Raw genomic sequence first — 26,964 nt, 5'->3', positions numbered from 1 at the left:
AAAAAAAAAAAGTTTTGTACTTCTGGTTACATTTATATATGGGTATTTACTATTTTTGAAGCAATTACAAAATACCTTGAAATTTTTATTTTTGTTTTTTGATTTTATGTAAATACATAATGAAGTTTTAAATATTGACTTTGTATTAATAAATTCTAATAGTTGAGACTCTCTAGGAATATCCTTCATACAAAAGGATATGTTTTGGTAGCATATGTAAGTTTTATTTTTGTCTTTATAACTGCATTATTTGTTCTTACTTTCGTTGCTTTGTGGCTGTGGGTAGAAAATCCTGAATAGGAGTGGCAGTAGTACTAGCTGTCATCCTTTTTTGTCTCCAAACTTTGTAAAAATGCTATATGTTCTTTATGAGTAATTATAATATTATGATTGCATTTTTAAGCATTTTTTTCCTTTGGGTAGATAACCTTTATCAGATTAAGAACATACTTATAATCAGTTTTCTGGAGTAATTATAATTCAAGAGCACTACATTTTATCAAATGCTTTTATTTGACATTTGAGGTAAACTCTTTTTCTCTATAAATATATTATAATTCATTTAAAAATTTTAAAGGATTGAATTCCTAGAGTGGTGTAAATTACTCTGATTTATTCCCACCACCTTCAATGGATACAAGTCACCAATTTGGTGTAATTGTGTGTGTGTGTGTGTGAAAGAAGATGACTTCCCCTTCGTGTAGAAAGCCTTTCAGATTTTATTGTCAAAGTTATGTGGTTGCACAGCACAGACTGAAAGGTGTTTCTCACTTTCAGTTATCTCGTGCACGTTGTGCAGTGTTGTCTTCTTTCTGTCACTTCATTGAGCAAATTCTCTGGGGAAGCTTGCTATACTTTGAACTTTGTATGTGAGAAAGTTGTCGATATAATTAATTGCTTTTATTTATCAATAGAACTATGCTGGTTTGGTGTTTCCTCTGTTAGCTTTAGTAATGAAGATTTTTGTCTTAATGGGCATTTGCTCTTTCTTTCTTTCTTTCTTTCTTTCTTTCTTTCTTTCTTTCTTTCTTTCTTCCTATATTTGGAAATTCAATGACATTGTGTTTTTGTTTTAATATCTTTTACTTGTTTACTTCTATTAGGTTTTAATTCATAATTTGTATAAGCTACATCTTTTAAAACATTTCAGCTTTAGAGTTATTATTGAAATTTATATGGTGTTTTGCCATCCATTATTCTTCCTAGATACCACCTCTTTTCCTCCTCCACATCCTCCTCTTCTCCCTCTTCCTTTTCCTTCTCCTGCTGCTCATCCACCTTTCCTTTTTTTCTTACTTTTCAAAGAATCTGATGTAGCCCAGGCTAGTCTCACATTCACTAAGTAATTGAACATAACCTTTAACTCCTGATGTTCTTGCCACACACCGTTCTTTACTGTAAACACTTTTTCAATTTCTTTTATTTTATATATTCTTTCACATGATTAATAAAAAATGAACTTTTTTTTCCCAATTATTGGTCTGGAGATACAGCTGGGTGGTTAAGAGCAGTTAGTGTTTCTACAAAGGATCAGGGTTCAGTTTCCAGTACACACAGGTTGTTACAACTGAAGTTGAAAATTTTCCTGCTCCAACTGCCTGTTCCTAAATAAACACACAGAGGCTTATATTAATTACAAATGCTCAGCCATTTGCTCAGGCTTATTACTGACTAGCTTCTATATTGAAATTAACCCATTTCTTTTGATCTATATACTGTCATGTTGCTTGTGGTTTTTCCTGTCCTCTGGCATGTCTTTCTTCTTTCCACTGACCTAGTGCAGTGTAATATCTGATTCTATTTCTGCTACATTAGCTTTCTGTGAACCTAGTACAAACTGACTGCTTCTTCAAGTTCTTGTAAGTTTATTTGCCTTGGTCTCTGCTGCATATTCTGCATGGCTTGGGTTCATATAGCCTGGCTAGGGCAATACTGAAATGAGTAAAGGGAAGAAATACAGACATACTTACAATAACTTTGGGATCATGCTCTAATCCATACCCTTGCAACCGGGAACCTCAGCATGTTTGTTAGATACAGCACAGGAGGAGGGTTATCTAGGCTTCTAGGCTGGATAGATGAATAGTCTCAGGCTGTAAACATTTGGAGGAGGAAGCTGCAGTTGCTAATCTTTGCACACCCTGACCAATGGTTCCCAAGCATACCCAGACTCCCAGAGAAGGCTTTGTGATCCCTCTTGTGCCTAGCCCATGTGTTTCAATAGCTTTGTTGATTCATCATGGGCCGCTTGTCTCAAGAGTCTTCATTAGGTTATGCTCATGTCAAAATACACATTCACTCAGGACTCCACCCACTCAGGATTTTCTCTGCCCCCTACATTTTGCTGTTAACAAGCTTGTATTTTATTAGGGGCAGTATTCTGGGTCTACATTTGTAAATATTTACCTTTGGGGGTTGGTGATGCAAGAGAATTTTCTAACCTCCCTATTGGAACTTAAATCTGACAACAATGCCTGGCACCTGCTCTCAGCCGTGTCTGCCATCTCAGAATCCAGAATTTCTCTCTGTGCTTCTACTTCTTCAGCATGTGAATCTCTAAACCTGGCCACGTGGAGTAAGGGTAATATTCCTTGGGACTTGGTGTGAGATGGATAATCAGTTCAATTTCTCTTAGTAATATTTTGGGCCACACCCTGCATTGAACTCTTGTCTTCAGGGGTACCACATGCTTCCAAAGTTTTATCTTTCTTTCTTTATATGCAGACGACATAGCACCTTACTTCTCTAAACTTCCTTGTTTTATATGTACCCTAAGGGTCAGACCTGTCTGTGAACCACTTTTGCTGTGTGTCACAACTCTCATACATAATAGTGAGTTAACATCAAATTCTAAAACTTTTATTTTTGTTAGTATTTCTTCTTGGACACCTGGAAACTTATGAGGGATGTTTTAACATTTCAAAGTACATGACTATTTTGCTATCATTTTGAAATACACTTTTATCTTTTGATTTGATATAAGAATAATTAAAATAACATTTGTTTTGTGATCATATGCATACCTAAATTTTATAGATATCCTTTATTTACCTGAAAAGTTTCACATTCCCTTTTTATATGTTTATTGATGAGATAGATTATTTGTAAATCAACTTTGATTAATTTTATCTGTTAAGAGATTTGAATTTTCATAGAAATTTACTATTTTGAGTGTTGTTTTTTTTTTAGCTTGCGATATGGTCAATTTTGTCATAGACAGAGAAAGAGTAAGAGAGAGGTGATAGAGGCTGGGAGAGAACAGAATGTCATGGGCAGGAAGAGGAGTAGTCTGGGTGACAACTGGGATTTCTAGATTCTCCTGTTCCAAAACACGGACTTTTTTTTGCCAGGAACATGTGAATAGTGGTAGAAATGGAGACAGTTTATTAATAAAAAGAGCACGTGGTGTCTGGAGATCTGGCTCAACATTTAGGAGTGCATACTGCTTTTCCAGAGAATTTGAGTTCATTTCCTAGAACCAATGACATGAGGCTTTTCACAACTGCCTGTAACTCTAACTTTTGGGGGTCTGACACCCTCTTCTGGGCTCTGTAGGTGCCTGTACCCACATGTACATACCCACACAGACTCTCTCTCTCTCTCTCTCTCTCTCTCTCTCTCTCTCTCTCTCTCTCTTTCTCTCTCTTTTTAAAAATAAAAGTAAGCCCCCAAAAACATAAAGGAGAAGAAAGAAGAGAACACTTAGCAAACACGGATGTGGGCCAGAGAGCTGAGAAACATTAGAGGCTAAACTATTTATGATTAGCTTGCCTAAACAAGCCATTTTGTCCTTATAGTCAGTCAGTGGCTTACTGGTCTCATGCATCTTCTTTTGTTTGCTTTTAAACTGTTGTCTTTATTTTTTCCATATATTTTTCAAAAAGCCTGCTTTGGGTGGTCTTGTAATTCCAAATCTGAGTATTTATGCCTTTCACAACCCTGACCTTATATTCAGCCGTTTTCCTCTTTCATTTTGTCCCTGCCACTTTATCATTTCTCTTTTAAGACAGTTTTTCAGGAGATGCATTTAGAGTTTCATTTCTTTCCTCTTTATATCTTGTAAATATTTTATCTCGTCTTATCTGTGTGCTTAATTCTGGGTTTCTTTGGCTCTTTCTTATAGCTTATTGATTATTCTTGCAGTAACATCTATTATGCATTTAACCCGAGAGATGAATATTTAAATTCAACTGCATGTTTAAGGGCAGTGAGTGGGATTTTATTGTTGTTGATGGTTGTTCTTTTGTGTTGAAAACACTTATTTATTAGTCACTTTAGATGCTTTGTAGTATACTAGAATTTCATAATCTAAATTCCTCTGTGGCTTCCTTTTGTTCTTTCTGAGCTGGTTATCCCTCTTAGTTGTGTTGTTATCAGTCCATGTGCCCTTGGCCCTGTCCTTTTGAGCCTAAGGCGATGCAGAACAAGAAGGCCAAATGAAGCCATGTTAGAAGAGACTGGTCGCTGCATGGCTTACAGTAGATAGAGATTGTGGAAAGACCAGAAATAAGATACATCTTTCTGTGGAGTTCTCCAAGTGAGTTTCCCACTCACTCCAGCTAAGCTCAAGTTATACCCTCCCACCACTTTATAGTGTTGTCATATTGGAATGCATTAAACTCATTCACTGATTAGCTCAGAGTCTTTATAATCCCCAAAGCTCACTAGCTAGCAAAGAACCCCTCAGTGTACCAGCCTGTGGGGGAACAGTTGGTAGTCAAACTATAACAATGAGAGGAAACAAATGGTTTTGCCTCATACAGTTCATTACTCTCAAAGAAAAGGAGAAATGGCTCAAATGTCAGAGTCTCTGTGGTTGAAGTCTAAGGGTCTGTTCTCAAAACTTTTGCAGGTGATTCTAATCTATAAGGCATAATAAATATGAGTGAAATGATTCCCTGGAAATTAGGTGCATCGTGAGTACTAAGAATCATTAGTTAAGTTTTCTTTTTGATATAAGACTTTTCATTTTGACTATTTGATTCTCATCACCAATTGCTGCCATTTTGGATGGGCAGGAGTTAGTTCCTTGCAAATGCACGGAGAGAGACTATCAGGGGATATGTAATCCTGCTGCAGAGGCATGGGCCTCTGCAATCAGAGCATCCTGAAGCTTAAGAAAAGTCCCAATTTCACCATTTACTAGTTTGGAGACTTTTGTTCATTGGATAAAGGCAATATACCTGGCTCTTGCTAGATTTAATTTTTTCTCCTGTGTAAAACGGAGTTAAAATATACAACTTTTGTTTAAGCATGTAGTAGCTACATAATATAAAATATTTAAAAATACTTGAGACATTTTCTAATAGTAAGATGTTAATAATTAATAGAAATCCCACTTACTTTCCGCCCTTTTATTTCACTTTGTCTGATTGTATCATTTCGTTATTTGCTTTCCCTCTTTATTGATAATCTAGCTCCTGCATATATAATACAGATTCTAAGTTCACTGGAAATGGATTTGACACTTGAAATCTCAAAAGAAAAGAGGGGATTATGCCTTGTGAGGTTCAAAGGCCCTTTGTCCCCTTGATATTGATTTTCTTAAATCAGATAGTAGCCAAGACCTTGGAAAAAGTAATTGAACTGACAACCAGAAGATCTAAATTATTAATAATGGAGCAGCCTTGGACATTCTTGATGACTTAATGTGATGACAAAAGGGAGGTCTGAAATGCCTGGAGTTGGGGTCAGTGGCTGAGTCTCATAGGATAAAAGAAAACACAAGTTATTTCTGAGATCTTATTTCATGGAATAACGTCTTTATGATAGTTTCAAATACAAGGACAGATGAAGTGGTCTTGATCTTGTTCTTTTTTCAGTAAAACATAACTTTGAAAACAAAGTTTGCTATCATATTTTTTTCATTATTAAAACACTGATTTACTAGGTGTTATATTAGCTTAGACTCTTCATAAGCAACTACTCAACGGTAAAATCATGACTGAATTATCATTTTAACTACTGGATTCAAATATAAATACTGCCATCTACTAGTTGTATGGCATTGACCAAGTGAAGTAGCCGCTCAGATAATTAGTTTCCATATCTGTAAAATGGAGAAATATATGTTTTAATTATAGTTAGGGAAGAATATGTAAGATCTTTTCTGTAAAAATCTATATAACAACCTCCTCATGTAAATAATTGTTGGATAATGAAATCCATGAATTTTTTAAGCTTTATCTTTTTCACTTGTAAGTGTAGGGAAAGGCTTGATAAAAGTAAAATTTCAGAACCTTTTTCTTTCCTCCTTCTATTCTAATTGTCCGAGTCCTAGTCTTCAGGCATCATGGGATGTATTTTAATGTTTTTGGTTATGTTTCAATCCAGTTCATCTTTCTTTCATAATCTCTTGTCTTCCCTTATGCAAAATGTGTTCATTAAAACAAAGATCCAATTGTTCTTGTCAGCTCTGCCACTCTGGAAAATCCTTAGGCATCTATAATACTCCATTCTCCTATTGTGAGGGTAAAAGGACAAGAGGAGGGGGTTTATTGAGCACCCATGGTTCTACAATGCATGCAGATTAGAGCTGAGCCTCACATCCTGAGCCTATAGGAGAGGACAGCACAGTGAAGCCACAGAAAGGAGTAAACATCTCTGAATCTCATCAAAGAGCTCCAATAGCTGGAGAATATTGCCATTATAATTTAGTACTGTTAGCATCTTTAGTCTCATTGAACATCAAAGGTCTACTTTTACCATAATGGCATTATTTATTTTCAGGCAAATTCTAGGTTGTTCTAGAGAAAGATGGGAAATTAGTAACTAAATTTTATAGAGGCTCCTATATTACCTAATGAGAGTTGAAACAATATACATACATTAAGTCCTTTAGTTCCCATCAGAACCCCACTAGGTAGGTGCAATTACTACCATTTATCAACATAGGAATTATTATCATCTCATAATACAATTCAGGTATTCTAAGAACATAATTCAGGTCACAAAACCCTGAAGTGTTAGTTATAGAAATAAATATCAGGCTTTCAGGGCTCCAAAACTAATTAAGTGAAAGTCAATTGTAGTAATTAATTCCAAAAGAGTAAGATTTGTGAGCTTTCAGGCTTCCCTGGCACAAACAAGTTACAGTCCATGATGTCTGTTGCACTGTGGGGTGCGACACCGCATGGCTTCCTTTAACCTTGCTTATGGTTTTCTGCCTTAATTATTAAAAAGTGGCAATCTGCATAGCAAGGACTTCTGACAAGTTTCTCTTTCTTTTACAGAGGGTCATTTTCAATATTGTTAACTTCAGTAAAACCAAGAGTCTTTATAGAGATGGGATGGCACCTATGGTGAAATCTACCAGCAGACCGAAATGGTAAGTGACCCATGTGGTGAGGTGATCTATTTCAGATCAGAAAATTTGACTTGTTGCTAAAGTTCGCCCTTTGCATAGCTGGGGCACAACTTTGTTGTATCTGAGAAATATGAATCAGGGGAGCTTCTAGATGGTTATTACCTGGACTCTATGTAGTGTTCTTTCAGAACATTAGGAACTTGTTCCCATGTTTACTAGAACCGACATTTGATTATGAGATTAGGTACAGCATGATGTTTGGTAAAGTTATTGTCTCATTTTGATTTATTGTGTATCTTTGGGAATATATTTAAAATTGGACTTCTGCCCACTCCTCTTTTTTTGGTCTATTCTAAATATAGATGATCACATGCATCCCAGAATAGCTGTGAATGCAATTCAACATATTTGCATATGACAATGTCATGTCACAAAAATGGTTGGACACTCTGGATATATTTCTGTGCTTCCTCCTTCCTTCCTCCCTTTCTTTTCTGTATGTATGTTTTTATGGTATTTTCTAGTCATTGTAGTTTTATAGATGATAGAGTTTTATTTGTTCCATCACTATACCGAGGAAGAGACAAGTTAGAGTTAGGTAGGATTGCTTACTAATTGTAATGATGGTGATATTAATAGTAATAATAACAACCACACCATTTGTTGAAACCTCATTCTTTTGCAAACATTTTACTTTTATTTTCACACTTCTCTAAGAAACATTTTTAAATATAAAAAACTTCAGATGAAAAAGTTGAGGCTAGGAAAAATTAAGTATTTTCTCAAAGCCATCAAATCAAAGGGAGGACCTAGTTATTTATATTTTGCCTCATCAGACCATGAAACTGCTTCATCCTTAGCCTCTGTCTATTCATTTATTTACAACAACAACATTTGTTGAGACTAACTAGATGAGAGTTTTTAAAGAAGGAAACCAAGTATTAGTCATCTGTCACACAGTAGGTGTTAGACAAATGCTCTGGGGACTGAACGGAATTGCTTATGAGAATTTATATGTAAGGCACCTTGCTAAGTACTCAATAAATGTTATCTATTATTAATAATATGTAAAATAATATACAAATGCAAGGGGTTGTTAATATTATTCTAGCTTTGATCCTTGTTCAAATTTTAATGACTAGTGAGAAGATAGTCTCCAAATGTCGGTATTTATAGAAAACTAGCATTTCATAAATATTGAAATTGTGCTTTTATCTACAAATGATGCTTGGCAATTTTCTATAAATGCTAGCTTGAGAGGCTCAGGTTTAAAAATGCATACATTTGATAACAGTTATGAAAACTGTTTATTAAATGGTAAAATTATCTCTGGTCATGTTTATACTTACTGCATCAAATCAATTAAGCAGCTACACTTTTGATCTCTTTCTGTCAATGTGTTCTGGGCAAAGAGCAAGACCTGAGTCTCTCTATCCAGGCCAAGAAAACAATAATATAGGCAGGCATGTGTGTTGATGGATATGTCAAGTCAGTAAAACAATATCACTATCTGTTCATAGGAATTTTTCCATGTTCTGTGTTAAGATCTTATGCAGCAACAGTAATTGTTATCTACCTTTCCAAGCGTTAGTTTTGAGTGTTCTAATTCTCTCACTGCTCCTCTTTACCTTTCTCCTCCTACCCACCTCCCCCCTTCTCTCCCCTCTTTCCCTCCTGCTTCCCTTTCTTTCTTTCTTTCTTTCTTTCTTTCTTTCTTTCTTTCTTTCTTTCTTTCTTTCTTTCTTTCTTTCTTTCCCACATTTCCTACAACTCCTCATCTTTCAAATCTAAACCTAAAATTGTTTCATTCTGGCACCTATGCTTAGTCCTCTCTCTCTCTCTCTCTCTCTCTCTCTCTCTCTCTCTCTCTCTCTCTCTCTCTCTCTCATAAGATTTTGAAATATTAATGAGTCCTTGCATTTGTATTATAATACCTTAGAAACAAGCTAGTGCCTCTATCCATTGCTGGCAGGCCTTAGCAACAGCAATTATCCATATCCAGTTCTTGAGTTTTTCTAGTCTGAAATAGCAAGTTTGGGCACAAGATAACTTGTGCAAACCATTCTGTTTATCTGATTCCTCCTTCTGATGCCTAGAATGTGAAAATGAAGCTTCTCTGATTGTTTTACTCTTTTCCTCACTCTAGATGTTTATATATTTGTTTATCGGGATATTTCGAGCATTGTCATGTTCTATACATTGTATTAAATGTTGGAGTGCAGAATGGATATGAATATGCAAAGAGAACTTTCACAGAATTTTTATTAAATAATCTCTAGAGATCCTAACCATTCTTCTAATTGCCATTATTTTACACTGAACAACCTTTCTGTTCTTTTTGCTATTCTTTCCTTAGGATATTTGTTCATTCCTTCTGTTAGTTACCTAGACCAGAACCTACCTCCCAAGAGCTATTATCTCAATTTCCCAGTGGCCATGGTCATTTTCCTGTCAAAATAATTTATTTTGCTGAATTTAAGGAATTTATCACAATTTAGCACTCCAGAGCAATGGCTTGATCCAAGCCTAGCAAGTACCTTGCAGATTTAACTATTAAAATATCTCCTTCAGTGCTTTCTTAATCCCAGTCTTCCCAGTATAAAGACATAAATATTTTTTTCTTGCCTGGGATTTTTTGGCAATAGCAAGTAAATTTTGAGTTTTTAGAAAAATTCTTGCCTCAGGATAGATGTTAAAGGCTTTATGTTATCTGGACTTTTATCTACGGAGATATTGAAGAATAGTATTTCTTTGCTTTTCAAGATAAAATATTCTTCATTTTTTCTCCAGATTTATTAACATTTTAATATCACATTCCACCTATATTGTTCATAATGCATTCAATTGTATTTACCTATTTTTCTTATATTTTAATTTATTATTTGAGGATTTCATATAGGCATAAAATGTATTTCAATGATATTTACCTCTACCTATTAAAAAATTCCTCCCTTGTTTCCTCCTAACGTCATGTCCTCTTGTTTTTATTCCCTAGTGTGTTTTTTTTTTATTTTTTATTTTTTTTATTGAGAAAAGGAAAAGAAAAAAATGTTTCCGCCAAACTGGACCATTTTTGTACTTTAAACGTTCAGTAGAAGTCATCATCACTACTTACCACATGGACCTGAACTTTACTCTTTCATAAACAAAAGAAAAATCTAATATTGTTTACTTTCCTTGAAAATACTGAATAGTGACTTGAAATCAAAGCTGAATAGTTTCCTTCTCTTCTGCATGTTTCTTTTTCTTCTTTGGTGTAATAGCCACCCTCCACAGCAAAGAATAGCACTACCCAGTTATGATATTTTTAATTAAAAAGCCATTATTTTCAGGATGCTTATTATTAAAAGAAAACTTTAATTAAAAAAATATTCTTGATGTGTCTCATAAGGAACTATGAGTGATCCCAAGACTTTTGGGTTTAGCATGAACCTGTAAACCTGTTAGTTATAGAAAGTAAATGAAGAAAAGACACATCTGAGAAGCCATTATGCAAATATATGACCACCCAATTCTTTTCTGGTTAAAAGAAATAAAGTAAAAATATCTTGAAGCAAATGGCAAGGCTATAGGAAATGCTCTGACTGTTTTAGTGCAGTATAATTAATTCTGTTCACACACTAGCCCTCTTAATGACTATGGTTAGTGTCTGTACCACTAGGATTTTTCAGTCACAACTCATCAATATTTCTTAATAGTGCCAAAAGTAAGTTTACTATGTATGAACACTGCTGGAAACTGGCATGTCTAGGCAGTTGAGATCTGTATATTTGTATATACAGAAATTGAGGGTAGAAATATTTACACAAGTAGTTAATGATGATACCAGCCAGAACCGCATGAACCTGTGTGTACTATTTCAACCCCATGCAAAGCATGGCGTTGGTAGGAGAAGGGAATAAACACAAAAGCACAGAGAAGCATGTTGATGTATGCTCTTCGGCTGATCTGAAATACCATCTTTTATTTCCCTTACAGTAGACTAAGAAGATTGGAATGAACTTCAAAAGTAATTTTTACTTAATATTTTATTGTTGATGTAAGCTGTGCTAGATTCTGTGGTGATGAATATGAACCTGATCTGATTTTGTTTTTGCAAATTGCTTATAGGCATACTATGAGGAAACATTAGGAAATACATAGAGAATGCTGTGTGGGATTAAGAAGAGGGAACAAATGGGTGTTAGTAGGGAGGGCCCTAGAGATGAGTTGAGATACTCTATAGGGAAGGTGGTATTTCAACTGGACTGTCAATGGATGGGACATGAACAAAAAATAGTTGTATTACAAGAGGAAGAAATAAAAACGCACAATGCTTGCTCCCTTTTAAAAGTATTTGTAACTAGTAATAAAGTAATGTTAATAATATTACTTGCTTATGTTATAAAAAGCAAATGTGAAATAGATGTATAATTATTTTTTAAAGTCTAAAATATCTTGGTAGTAAAACAAAATTTCAAACTCTTTGATTTTTTTCCCTTGATTTATGTAATGCAGAGTTTTGTGAGCATTATTCTCTCACCCTTCCTCCATTCCATCTGCCTATTAATAACTGCTTACTGAGTACTTATAATGCACCAGTAACTATGTGAGGCTCTTAAACATGGTGGTTAATGGATATATTATAATATGGATATAATATATAGTCTGTTGTACTAAAAAATCTATAATACTAAGGAAATATGTTAACTAGTGTAATGGGGAGATTAAATATGCTGTGAAAACTATCCGGCAGTCTACATATCATTTCAGACTTAATTTAGGGGCAGCAAGATGTTTTAGCAGGTAAAAGTGTTTCCCACAAAAGCCCAGTGACCCAAATTTAGACCAAGGGACCCACATAAAGTGGAAGTAGAAAAATCAATTAAAGTTGTCATCTGATCTCCAAGTACACCATGGCATGTATATGCTCCTATGAAATCTCTCCCTCTCTCTCTGACTGTCTCTCTTTCTCCCTCTCCCTCTCTCTTCCATAAGCTAAAACCTACATGGTTACTGAATATAAGCTCTTGTCACATGCACTCTCATAAAGTGTGTTCTTAATTCAAAATGGTAGCCACCAACTTGCATTATATCAGAGCTGTAATATGGAAAGCATTAAGAACTGACATTGAGCTGTGCTGTGGTGGCGCATGCCTTTCATCGCAGCACTTGGGAAGCAGAGGCAAGCAGATCACTTTGAGTTTAAGGCCAGCCTGGTCTACAGAACAAGTTCCAGGACAGTCAGGGCTAAACACAGAGAAACCCTGCCTCACAAAACCAACCAAACAACAACAACAACAAAAGAGAACTGACATTGAATGTCTGGAGGTAAGACTCTGTAGTAGAGTAGTACAGAACTTGCTGGGCTTGCATGGGGTTCAGGTCCTGGGACTAAAAACAAAGACAGGTGTATGCCCTATAAAATGATCCCTGTTATTGTCTTTTTATTTCATTTAATTTTGCATCTTAAGAATATTACTACAGTAAAACTAAGTTTCAAAATTAAGTAATATTGCATAAAAAGATAAAAGAGCCAGGCAGTGGTGATGCACTTCTTTAATCCCAGAACTCTAGAGGCAGAGCAGGCAGATCTCTGTGAGTTCAAGGCCAGCCTGGGTTACAAGAGCTAGTTCCCGGACAGGCTCCAAAGCTACAGAGAAACCCTGTCTTGAAAAACAAAATCAACCCCCCAAACAAACAAACAAACAAAAAAGATAAAAGGGCATTTCAGACTTCTGATTCTTAGGTAAGATGTGAGAGGTTCCCTTCTTCTTTCTAGTACTGTTGAAAGAGTTTGCCACTATTTATGAAGCAAACGAAGACCTAGAAAGCTAAAGAGGAGAGGAGAGGCTTCTAGGATTTTGAGCACCTCAGAAATGATTTTGCACATATTTCTTGAACTTCTTTTTGCCTGATCTGTGCAGCAAGGTCTTCTGAGAAGCTGGTGGCCTGCAAATGCCAGCAAGAACAGAAATGTTTTTGAATGCTCTCAAAAGTGGGTTCTTATTTAAAAGGAACTAGGAAATCAGTCTAGCAGGACATGTGATATTGAGACAACACTGGCCTAATCCATCAAAACATGAAAAGAAAATGTATCCATTCAATAAAAGACAAGTGGAAAACCGAAACTTCTACCCTCACGTATACCCACTGATGGCAAAGAAAAGCAGGAAGTCAGGATTTCAGTTTCTTCTTCTTACCAGCAATTCCTTCCTTTCCCTTTGTATATGAATCCATATGGGTATGCATATGCGTGCTCCTTGTGTGTAGGTGAGATTGTGTGGAGGCCAGAAGACAACCTCATATATCATTCTTCAAGTACCATCTGCTTGGTTTTTCAGACCAGGTCTCTCTCACTGGCCTAGAACCTAAGTGAGTAGACTAGGCTGACTATCCAGTGAGCCCCGGGGATCTGCCTGTCTTTTCCCCAATGCAACAGAGAGGATGGAACCATAGGCATTACCCAGTCTGAGTAATAGAGAAAGAACAGATTTAAAAGAAAGTTGAAAATGTTCAGAGACCCATGAGACTGTATCAACCATTTTAACATCCATGCCTTCAGAGTTGCTGAGGGAGAGGGAAGCATGGGCTGGAAAAGAAGGAATTGACTGAAATCTTTCTGAATTTGAGGAAAGACATAAACTTTTGTTTAAAAGATTTATACATTTATTATGTGTACAGCATTCCTTCCATATGTGCCCGCATGCCAGAAGGGGGCGCCAGGTCTCATTATAGATGGCTGTGAGCCACCATGTGGTTGCTGGGAATTGAACTCAGGACCTCTGGACGAGCAGTTCAGTTCTCTTAACCACTTAGCCATCTCTCTAGCCTGGAAAGACATAAGTTTACAGATAAGTAAACTCCAGACAGGAAGACCTAGAGAAAGACCTGTCAAGAAATGTCATAGTCAAAATTTCTGAAAAAGAGGGATAGAAAATCACCATGGAAGCCAGGTAAAGTACCATGATTTCTTTCAAAGAGCCCACAGCCCCTTCTCAGCAAAAAGTTCTACAATAATTAAGAAGAAATCAAGATATTTAGTATGAAAGAAAACTAAGATTGTCTCTTACCATCAGACTAATTCTTTTGAAAAAACAATTTAAAGAGGTTCTTGATGTACAAAGGTTGCATAAAGAGCTTTAGAATATCCATAAGAAACAATAGAAAGTGAAAACCTGGGCAAAACCAATAGGGTTTATTTTCTGTCTTCAAATATGTTTGATGTAGAATCAAAAATGATCTTATTATCTAACACAGGTCTTACCATACAGTAGATCACCCAGTAACACAGTAACACATGGAAAGTATTCCTGTGCCATGCACAACTGTCAGTGGACTGGTGCTGCCCACAAAGTAGTGCTGCTGTAGACTGAACCTAAAATGAATGACAAAGATGATTGTGTGAGAGAGTTGTCTCCCGTGTCTACCACAGTGATGTGAGCCAACATTTGTCAGCACAGTTCTAGAAAGCAGCAAAGTCAGAAATTATCACCCCCAGTTTGCAGGTTTGAAAGCCAAGGCTCAGAAAAGTATATCATAGTTCTGCAGGGGACAGAAGCAGGACTACATTATATTTCTATGACCCTTAACCATATGGTTTCCTCTAGTCCCTTCAAATTTATAGCATTGTTAGTACAAAGGCACTATGTCAGGAACATACACAGACCTGGTTGCATCTTCCCATAATTTCAGATTTCTTGAATAATGTAAGTTCATAAACTGTATTAATTTGATTACATTGGTTCTAATCCATGCATATATGATATATGATACAGAATGTTAGTGAAAGGGTTAAAGAGTACAGGATTCAAAGTGACTGAGTGATATGATATTCTATTATTATATGCAGCATATTTTATTTATTTGTCAGTTAAAAAGTATGAGCGATATTGGTAGGAACTTCTATGTGTAAGTTTTTATATGGACATACCATTCATCTTGAGCATACAATTGCTGTGCTGTATTACATATTAAGTTCAACCTTTTGAGGAAACATTCTGTGGTTTTTCCAAGTGGCTACAGCATTTTTATATTCTCACCAACATCTAATCTCTTTCTGAATCTTATATTTTGTACGTGTGTGTGTGTGTGTGTGTGAACAGAGAGAAGGAGGAGGAAGCAAGAAGCTTATGTGAGGGGGATGAATTTTATGCATGCCTCTGTGTAGATATGTTATTGTGAATAACTATAAATTCATGTAATTTTTGTGTCCTTTTCATATCTTAATCCAAGTACTTTAGTCTCCATTCTTCCAGCCTGTCTTGTTGGCCTATTTGAGACATCTTGCTTGCCGGTAAGCTTATATTCAGTCACAAAATCTGGCAAGTACCAAGTAGGGTCTGCTGAGCAGATTTGGGGGTCTTGAGAAAGAATGGTGTCACAGGGAAAGTGATCTGGGGTAGGTTCAATTTCGGTGTTCGAACTTCTGTGTTATTAAGCATAATTTAAAGGCATACTTGGAAGGAGATAAATTTCCTCCCCAGCTACTTTCTTTGTTTGCCTCATCCTCTTTGGAGAACCTATTTTTGAGACCATGTTCTCCTATTCATTTTTTAAACAACTGAACAGCCCATATGATTTTCTGAGCCTCTGGTTCCTCAGTTATAAAACAGAGCTAATAACATGAATCTTAAGTTTCACAGTAAGATTTAAAGCGGTGTGACTCACCCAAAGCTTCCAACTATAAGAGTTACTGTCTTGGTCTGGGACAGAGCTCCAGCCTCGAAGGCATGAGCCCAGTGATAAAGTGCTAACAGAGCCTGCCAGAAGCCCTGCTCCCATCACCAGCACTCAGAAACAGATTACTGTTAATTTCTCTCATTTTTCATAAAATCCTGTATTAGTTCTAAAGCTTCATGCCTGTCCATAAAAGTTTGCTGTTATTGTCATTTCAACCTCTTCCTAGAATTTTTAATTTGAGAAACAAAATTAATAAAGATGCATGGGTCATAGAAGTATTTGGCATGTGATCAAATATATCAGAAACAATAAAATGATTTCACTTGAACTGGAATAGGCTTTGCTTTAATTTTATAGAACAAGAAGAGGGAGAGAAATGCGCCAAAAAGAATAAAACAAAACAAACTAAGCTCATCAAATAGCACATTGTAAAACTCCAGTAATTTAAAGGAGTAACTGAAATAGACATGATTATCTCCCACTCACTCTGCTGAGAAGAAAAGAAACAATTAAAATGGATGTGTTAGTGAGAATATTATTTTATTTCAATATTTCTATGATATTTACTCCAATTTCATAATGAATAGAATTACTTAGTGCAACTGAAACTGCAAGATAGAATTTTAAAGAGTGAGTTGTGAAGATAAAGGCAGCTGTCTCCTGTTCAGATCGGGAGCAGATTTTCCTGATGACAACAATTGAAGATGCTACACTGAATGTGGGTTTGTATGTGATGCGGAGCGAATCAAGGGTGATGAGGTCCCCAGAGGATCTAGATTCCGACAGATTCCCCTTTCCAAAATGGAAAGTACCAAAGATTCTTTCTACACCTCTTCTTGAAATGGTGTGTGAGTGGAGGTAGGTGGTAGGGGCATGGGGTAGGAAGGAAGAGGGTGCATCTTTAAGGTTCTTACTAAACAACATAGCATTTAGGAGCTTGATGGCACCTTAAAGATCACTGGTCCAAACTTTCAATTAAAATACTAAACATTAGAGGAGGAAAGTCACTTGTTAAGAGACGTGGAGCAAGATGGACAGAACTGTAGTCTGAAATGTAGATCTCCATCTGACCAAAGCCAGCCATCCTAAACGGACTCACAACAAGAGCAGCTTCAGTGCTGCTGGAAGAAGTTCTAAAGACAGACAGCCCTGGTTGTGAATGCTAGTGCTGTGACCTGAGACCAGTGAGCCTCCGGACAAGGTTCTCAGCATCTCTATCCCTCATCCCTCTTTATATTAAAGATGATTATGCTTAATTGTTGGTATACTGTGACAATAACGTGATAAAAGGTGAAGCAGTCTCTCTGCTCATAAATCAACATTTCCTTCTCCCATCAACCTGCTTTTAGTTCAGACTTTACCTTTACCGTGACCAGGCATGGCTACATTCCCAGTCTCTAGCTTCTCCCCAGCTCCACTCTTCCCAAGCCTAGTATTATGCAAGCCAACCCCTGTGTCCTCACTGGTTATTCGCTCTGTCCTCTTCAGAGCATTGCTACCCCATGACAACTGAGGCAGCCTGCTGAGGCTGGGACCTAAACCCTGCTAAGGCCGTCTGTGAGTCTGATCAAGGGAGCCAGGTGCTTGTTCTTATCAGGTTGTTACAGGTGACTAATTCCTACCGACCATGTTATGCACCCCACTTTTCAAGGCTCTTTCTGGAGCTTAAGATTTGCTGAGACATATGTCTGAAGCCTGAGGGGTTCTTACTCTGATTGCCACCAGGTGTTTCTTTTAAAAGGGGACCAAGTTCAAGTAATTTTACTAGCTAGGATGGCAATGTCTTGAAACTAGTTATACTTTCTCTTTCTTCTTTCAGTTCCTTTCTGTTGTTCCCTTGTCTGTCTCTCTATGTTTAGCATAAAATTAATGAAGTCAAAGAGTTTTGCTACAGATTGGCATTTACTAAGTCATAGCGTCTGCTTTCTAGGCTGTATGAGTGTGATTGTAATATGCCTGGATTAGCGGTATAGTCAGACAACTAAGGAAGGAATAGAGCAGTGGTTCTCAACCTTTCTAATGCTGTGACACTTTAGTATGGTTCCTTATACTGTGATGGAACCCAATCATAAAATTATTTTCATTGCTACTTCATAACTGTAAGTTTGCTACTGTTATGAATCAAATGTAGATATCTGATATTACTGATAGTCTTAGATGACCCCTGTGAAAGGTTGTTTGACCCCCAAAGGGATCATGGCCCACAGTTTTAATGCTAGGATAGAGGAAGACCAATGCTGAATAGGCTGTTAAGGAAATAATCAAGGTAAAGGTGGTGTTTGAATTGGATCTTAGAGAGCAAGTAAAAAGTTGTTAGCAGAGCAATATAGAGAAATGAGGTATGGACCAAAGTAAGGGCACTGCAAAGGCAAGAGGAAGCATGGTGTACTTAGGAAATAGGGCAGTTTGCCTCTGCTTCATGCTGTAGGCCAGAGGTTGACATCAAATATCTCCCTCTACGACTTTCCACTTTATTTGAGACAGATAAACCTGGGCTCAAGGACTGACTAAAATGACTGACCAACAAATCAATATTCTCTCACCTCAAGTTCCCAAAGCTGGGATAATTGATAGATACCTCTCTGACAAGACTTTTTTAAAAGGTTTTGGAGATGTAGACTCAGGTTCTCATGCATGCATGGCTGGTACTTAGCCCAGTGGGTTATCTGCATTGGTACAATGAACTATAGAAGACTTTAGTAAGTTTTTGGATTGACTTATGAAATTTTAAAGTATAATAAGGTATAGTTATACTCCAAAATACATAGTCTGTTAAAAAAAAAGAAAAGAAAATTTAAATAATGACTACCTTGCTCACAGGGTTATCGTAGGATCATTTATAAGGTAAAGTGAGAATGTAGCCGCGCAGTAACTGGTGCTGTAAGGATTTGCCATGCCAAAGGAGTGCATAGTTACTAATTTACCCTTCTCTTTCTACAAATTCTGCATTTTGACTTCATCTTTTGAAAAGATTCATTCTTCTCTTCCACAGCTGTTTTTGGGGTGAAGGGGGCACTTAAATGAATGATTTACTGAGGATTCTACCTATAGATCCATGGGGGTTCACACTTTCCAGAATTCAGAAGCACTCACTGAGGACTTGTGCTCTCCGTAATCATTGAACATTCTGTCCTGTCTAAAGGATGTTGAAGAAGGGTCCCTATAATCTCAGAGAGCTACATGTAATCTTTTAGTCAAATTGAAAGTTTTTTATTTAATTATTTTGTTGTTTTATGGAAAACCCTTATTAATAAAAGACTGCTGTCTCCTTGAGGAGAGCTGGGAGGAATAGAAAGCTCTTTGGTCCCTAAGGATTTTTTGAAGATGGGTTAGTTCTGTCCAAAGAAGAACCAGTGGATTTTGTTGAGGTTCGGGGTAAGAAAGGAGAGAGGGAGTAATACTTATTAATACATGCTATGTATAAGAACACTGATAAGCCCTGTGATGTGATAGGTGGTTTTGAATTTTATTTTCTCCATAATCCATGGATAGTTAGTTATTCTTCTATTTCCAAGGAAAAAAATTTAATTTCTAAAAGTCAACAAACTTACTCAAGGTAACATAGTTAGAATGTTCTGTAGCCATGATTCGAAGAGACTTTATGATGAAAAACTCTATACTTATTCCTACTGTGCAATGACAGAAAGACAGTGGACATACACTGAAACAAAACATTTTACAGAGGAAGAATGAATTTCAAATGCAACAGTGTGAAGAGAAGTATACTTCAGTTCTCGAGAGATTCATCATTTTGGTTTCCAAGTTCTGGTTCATTTCAGCCCTAAGAACAATGAGTTCTGAACATTAAGACCAAAGCCTGTAGCTATTTGAGAATGTGTCTGTGGTTTTGTAATCAAGGTGACCTTCCCACAGTTTATTTTAAAATAGAGCCAATGAACTTTAATAGGTATCTGTGGGCCGGATATTTATTACCCAGCTTGCTTCATGCTGATCTAGTTAAAGCTTTCTCTGCCCTTCTGAAGGAAAAAATGTTATGAAGCTATGCTTAGATGATAGGATTGTAAGACAAATTCCTGGTTTTTTTTTTTTTCTCACCTAAACAGAAATAAGGGGCTCATGGAATTTCAAAGGAAAGTGGTAGACTAGCAAGTGAAAGGCAGCTCACACCATGCTAAATAACAACCAAGATTTCCTGTTGATTGCAGGAATCCCCTCTCAAAAAGTAGTAAAAATGGAAAGTTAAATGAATTTATTAGAAATTAACAGTTCTTCAGAGCAGTCAATTCTACAAGTTCTCTTGAAGACAGCAAATGTCCCATTTATTTGGACGCTCTGGACATGACTACATAGAGGTCTTCTTTTAGAGACATAGTAACTACATAAACTAATGATGTGTGAGCCATTTGTCCCTGTGAGACTCATGTAGGCCATGGAGTTTCTTAATCAGTTTTCACCATACATCCCCCCCCCATTTTTCTACATTTGTGCAACACATGTCAATCATAGCAACACTCCACACACATTCCCATAACGTATCTTCCCTCTCACTTCCAACTTTATGTCCTTTGAACATCCAGCACTTACTGGGCGGTGATGGCACATGCCTTTAATTTCAGTACTCGGGAGGCAGAGGCAGGTGGATCTCTTTGAATTCAAGGCCAGTTCTGATCTAGCAAGCGAATTCCAGAACAGGCTCCAAAAGCTACAAAGAAACCCTGTCTTGAAAAATCAAAAAACAAAAAATAAAAAAAAATCAGTCTCTAAGTCCTGTTCCTGCTGCCATATGCATATGTATGCATGGCCATCTACTGGGCATGGGTCATATGCCAGTGGCCTACCCTTCCTAAACAAAAGTGACTCTTCCTCTCTTAGCATTCATAAGCTCTCATTAACTGTTTTCTGGATGATAGTCATTTTGGCTAGGGTGAGATGAAGTCTCAATGTAGTTTTGACTTGCATTTTGTCTCATAAGTAAGAATATTGATCAGTTTTTTATGTAGTAATTAATTTCAATTCTTTTGAATTTTTATTACAGAGTTTTTTCATGATTTAGTTATTAGGTTTATTAATAGGTACTTTATTTAATTTTGGGTGGTTCTGTGTATAAGGTTGTTTTCCTGGTTACTTTCTTCTTCTTAAGTTTGCAGTATTATATTATTGATTTGTATATGTGAACCGTTGTTGCAATCTTAGTATAAAACCAATATGATTATAGTTTATTATCTTTGAATGTATAGTTCAATTTAGTTTTCAAAAATTATTAGGGAGTTTTGTGTGAATGTTAATCAAGGAAATCTTTTGTTTCAAAATTATACCTCTATTTTTAGCTGGGTATGTGCGTGTGTGTCTGTGGAGGGTGGCTATGTGCATATATGCTCATTTGCCAGGAAAATCCAGAAGAGGGTGTAGAATTCCCTGAGGTTGGAGTTGCAGTCAGTTATGAGCCGCACGATATGCTGGGAATCAAACTCCAGTCCTCTGGAAGAGTGGAATGCACTCTTAGCCTCTAAGCCATCTCTCCAGCCACTTTGTGTTGTAACATCTGACTAATCCTGAATTTATAGAGAGAACTTGGCAATGTTTCTTATCTTTCAGTTTTACATGAAAGCGTGGGGAGCACTGTTGTTAGTTCCTCTTTACAGAACTCTTAGTATAGAGCAGTAAATCCATCCAATACTTGGTTTTCCTTTGCTGGGAGAATTGTTATTACCATCTTTATCTTGTTGTTCATTAATCTCTTTAAGTTGTTCATAACCTCTTGGTTAGTTTTGGCACTCATGTCTAAAATTTCTACTTTTTCTAGATGTTTTCTAATATATTCATTGTATCATGGGTTTTAAAAGCATTCCCTGGTGATCCTAAGGTTTCTAGTGATAACTGATGTAACAGCCCCATTCATCTCAAGTTTTAAGTTTTTCCTTCTTTTAGATGCTTTGGCATGGGTTTGTTGGTCTTGTTGATTTTTTTAAGGATTTAACTAGGTGTTTTATTAATCTTTTGTGTTATCCTTTGGGTTTCCATTTCATTAATTTTACCTCTATATTTATTACTTACTGTTTTGGTTTATTATTCTTTTTGACTAAAATTTTATTCATTTTTTCATACCAACACAGTTCCCCCACATTCCCTTCATCCCACTCTTTCCTACCTATTTGTGTTTCCCTGTCATGATCTTGGTCTCCTTTGCTCATGTAATCCCTCCTCCCTCTCTTCACCTGGACTCCCAGAGGTCTGCCCAATGCTGAGCTGTGGATCTCTCCATCTGCTTCCATCAGTTACTGGATGAAGGTTCTATGATGACAATTAGGGTAGTCACCAATCTGATTACAGCAGAAGGCCAGTCCAGGCACCCTCTCCAGTATTACTGGGAGTCTTAGCGTGTGTCATCTTGTGGATTCCTGGGAATTTCCCTTGTACCAGGTTTCTCCCAAACTCCACAATGGCTCCCTCTATCAAGATGTCTCTGTCATTGCTCTCCCTTTCCTTCCCTCCCCCAATTAGACTATCCCATTCCCTGGTTTTCTCATTCCCCTTCCCCTCTCCTATTAGTTCAGCCAGATTTAGCATTGAGGTTTTTTTTTTTTTTAAATTTTCTAATACTGGTGTATCTGATTTATTTAAGATTTCTCTGGTTGTTTTATGTAGGTACTTACAAACTTCCCTTTTGAACTGGTTTCACCAGATCTCAAAGCTTCTGGCAGTCTGTGTTTTATTTTTATTTGATTATATGAACTTTTAATTCCCCTTTCCTCTATATTATTCAGGGCTCACAATAGCAACAGAGGCAATAGAATATGAGGATATTGGTGTCTTTTACACCGCACCATCTGTATACCTGTTTATCCATGTGTGTATCTGCACACACACACATGGACACACACATACACAACTAATAGTCATTTTGTAGAGTCTATATATGTGTACACATGTGCTTGTAACAGAATTTTGTGGTTTGGCTTAGGTATTTGGAGTCTGGGTTGTTCAATTGTGATTATCTACATGCTTGAAAAAGAGAGAATCTGACAGATTTTTAGTGCACGAAACCTGAAGGGAAAAGGTCAGAATCTGCCTGAAAGTCAGAAAATTTTAGGGGGTGATGTTCACAAGTAATAGCATTAACAGGAAAAAAAAAAAAACATGGTAAGAAGTAAATGTACATAGGTGAACTATCTGGCTTTATCTTTTCATACTTTCTATTGAATGGTAGTGTCCAAATTTAGGGCAGCTCTTGTCTTTAGCTGTTTTTTTTTCACATGTTGATTATCTCTGAGATACCTTTAAGGACACAATCTAGTAATGTAGTCAATCAAGCCTAACTATCAGAACCCTGATTTTTTTTCAAAAACTCACTGTTTATGCAAAAATATCTTTTTAATGCTCATGTGTTTATATTTTTTATAGTTTCTAAGGTAGGTTTGTCTGTGATCTTATTACATTATTATTTGATAATTTTTAAATATGATTTCAACCTTTAATATTTATTAAGGCTTGCTTTACCTTCCAAAACTTGATCTGTTTTAGACAAAGTTGCATGACCTGCTAAAAATAATCATATTTTGTAGCTATGGTTGGAGTATTCTACAGATATCTCCAAGTTCATTTCATTTATTGTGCAACTTAACTCCAACGTTTTTTTTTTTTTGTTGAACTTTTCCCTGAAAGATAAATCTATAGTGAAAGTAGAATATTGGTTTCACCCATCGTGACTCTACTGGAGTCTACCTCATTTGTTTTATAAAATTCACTGTGTCAATGTTTAGTGGATATATTGTATAATATATATATCAGTCTATAAATTATTCTTTGCATCTATAAGAAGTGTTTATTGTTTCATCTGATTAATTTTGTTTTGAAGATTGCTTCTTTAGATATGAGTATATCTTTTAAAAATATTTTACATCTATTCATTTTCTGTATGAGAACATGTGTGTACATGTAGTCCCAGCATGTGTATACAGGCCATAGGACAGCTTTCAGAAATTGAATATCTCCTTCTAATGTCTAGGTCCTGAGAATCTAACTCAGGTCCTCAGGCTCAGCAGTAGTGCTTTTCCCAGTCAAGTTGTCTCAGTGGCCCAAGGGTATATTTATCTTTGATAGTGAATTTTGACTACTAAAACCATGATTTGATTTTAAAAAAAAAACCTCAGGAATAAAGTACAGCTCTGTGTTTGTCTGTAAGAGCATTTCCAGAGGTGGTTAGAGCATTAGAGCTCTGGCTGAATCCACTCATCAGTTCAGAATGTGAATAGAGTATTGCGGAGTGAAGTGTGGAATATCAGACCAACTTGAGAATTCTGTGTACCACTGGATGCTTGTCCCACCACCACATGTCCCACCCACACTCATGGAATAAGGAACTATGAAGTGAACACTCAAAAACTATGCACTAAAATAAAGGTTTTAAAGTTATTATTGTTTCACATCTGTACACATCTATGTATTTATAAAACTTATTATTTCAATTTACTGTGCTCACATGTACATGTATGCTTAGGTATGGCCGACCACTTGGAATTGAATAACCTATCAAGGGGCTAGTCCCTTGGAGAAAACTGGTTCTCCTCTCAAGAGCCATGGATTGCCTGTAGGTTTTCACCTAGTTGTGGGACCTTGTGAAATTTCCCTCATCAGCATTGGCATGATAACTGGTAATATCACGATGGGGCTAGGAGACCATATTGTTGAGGTTTCAAAGGTTCAACTTCACTGTCAGTTCTAGAAGACACCATCTCTTAGTAGACATTCTTGTCTACTGACACAATCTTCCCAGAGCCTTTGGTGTAAGGATTGCATTGTAGCATTATCAGTGGAGTTGAGTACCTCATGGTAACTTATTCTCTGCATTTTGACCCGCTGTGGATCTCTGTTATGATCTTTATTTATTTGCAAAAATAAGCTTTTTGATGAGGGGTAAAAACTACATTTTTCTCTAGGTTTAAGGAAAGGATTTAGAATACAGTCGTAAATTATATTGGTTTAGAGAAATTGTAATAATAGGTTTTCCTCTAGGGTCTGTGGCCTCATCAGCCAGGGGAGTTTATAAGTAGCAGGCATGATCTTTAGCCTATTGAATGGGCCTGAAATACAATTACCTGTTGGCTAGGTTAAGAAAAACGTGCCTCTGTTGCACTATTGGGGATATCTTGCAGGCCTGCCAGTTTTTTTCTTTTCTCAACACTAGATCAAATTCAGGGCTTCAACCATGCTCTCTCCATGAACTCTACTACAGAACTCTGTCTACTTCAGTACTGTTGAAATAAGAGCAGCGGGGCTGCGTCCCCAACACCCCAGCCTCTTGGCTAGCTCATGCCCGAAATAACAACACACAAACTGTATTCATTTAAGAACTGCTTGGCCCATGAACTCTAACCCTTACAGGCTAATTCTCGCATCTGGACTAGCCCATTTCTAATGATGTGTGTAAGCACCCCAAGGTGCGCTTACCGGGAAGATTCTAGCCTCCGTCCATCATGGTGTCTCTGCTCCAGAGAGCAGAGCTGTTGAGTCTCCGGGAGCAGAGCAGAGTCTGACCTCACTTCCTCTTCCGCCCAGAATTCTATTCTGTTTATTCCGCCCACCTATCTTTTAACCTATCAGGGCCAGCAGTTTCTTTATTGCTCAGCCAATGAAATCAACAGATTGATATGACACTCCCACATCACTTCCCCTTTTTCTGTTTAAACAAAAAAAAAAGAAGGCTTTAACTTTACATAGCAAAATTACATATAACAAAACAGTTATCAAGTAAAAATTACAATAATCTATATCATAACTAAGGAAAACTATAACTATAGCTAACTATTCTTAACTCCATCAAACAGTCCAGAAAGATACAATATTACCTAAGCAAATAAGAAATAAGCAAACTCTCAAACTCTAGAAATGACAGAGACATCTCACTGCCTGGACAGTCACCCAAAGTTCCTCTGTACCGTTGGGGCATCTATCTTTGGCCTACAGGCCCATAGTTTCCAGCAGACATTTCCACAAAGCAGGAAATTTCAAAGGCAGTCACTATCTGCTTGTCCTGAAGAATGTCTTGCAGGCTCTCTCATGAATCAGGAACCCCAAAAGATCATCTCACCTTTAGGCAAGTTCAGCAGTCCTCTCTCTGCGGGTTCTCTGTGTCCAGTTTATGCAGTAGTCCAGGCAAGAGCAGTTTCTTGCCCAAATGGCTATCAAACTCCATAAGGATCCTCTTCGATGCCCATCTTCCTCTTGAAGTAGATTGGTGATGCCAAGAGCAGAGTGTCTCATTGTCATGAAAACTCCTATATCATCTCCCCCTTTAAATGTAAAAAAACGTTTATAAACCATATTTGGGAACATGGGCGCAGTTATTTCTCTCAGATGGCGCCCAGACGTGTGGCTAACTGAAACCACAAAAAGCCTGAGAAAGCTTGGGAAAGAGCAAAGCATGTTTGTTTTCTTGGTAGCAACAATTTTTCGGGTCTGCTTCGCTTGCTAGAGGCAAGCAAGTGCTCTTATCTAAGAGAGGCGTTCTGACTCAGCTTCAGCTGCAAAACCCTGCAGCTCATTAAGAGGTCCTGCCACGAAACACTTAAACGGTGTTGGTGAAAAGCTGAACGCATGCTTTTCGGTTTTCAGCTGTAGCAGGAAAACAGCTGTACCGTTTAAAAATGCTGGCTTTCTGGGCTGTCCTGCCACGGCAAACTCTGATTCTTTTACGTAGGTGGTTCGTGCTGTTTGCAAGCACAGGCTGTTGAAGTTTGCTGGCTGGCAGGGACCTTTAAACGCCATAGAATTGTGGCTATAAACATGGCTACAGCCAGTACCTCAGCCATGAGGCTGGAAAGCTAAGGAATGGACTGGATCTAGCTGGCAAAGCCACGGCTTTAATCATACTCATATTGCTCAGTAATTTAAAGGCTCGTGTGGTCAGAAAAAGAGAGATATACAGTAAAGAGATTCAAAGATAAACACAATGTTTAAATGATTTACAGTGTGTTATAAATATATGCAAGCTAAAAGTTAAAAGTTCTTAAAAAAAAATTAAAAGTTCTTAAAAAAAA

General features: G+C 36.9%; 1 protein-coding gene across 1 annotated transcript in view; it reads left to right on the top strand.

Moving 5' to 3' along the window:
- LOC126497934 (BEN domain-containing protein 5) overlaps positions 1-26,964 on the top strand; it is a 1,095,425-nt gene that overhangs the window by 428,372 nt on the left and 640,089 nt on the right. Inside the window, exon 4 of the mRNA XM_050136199.1 lies at positions 7,233-7,327. Within this exon, the coding sequence (XP_049992156.1) occupies positions 7,233-7,327 (95 nt within the window). The remainder of the gene's footprint in view (positions 1-7,232; positions 7,328-26,964) is intronic.

Source organism: Alexandromys fortis, unplaced genomic scaffold (assembly GCF_014885135.2).
Source record: "Alexandromys fortis isolate MF-2015 unplaced genomic scaffold, M_Fortis_MF-2015_v1.1 scaffold_13, whole genome shotgun sequence".
NCBI classification, from domain to species: Eukaryota; Metazoa; Chordata; class Mammalia; order Rodentia; family Cricetidae; genus Alexandromys; species Alexandromys fortis.
Note: the sequence above shows the minus strand (reverse complement) of the source record. Positions and strands in the feature narration are given on the sequence as shown.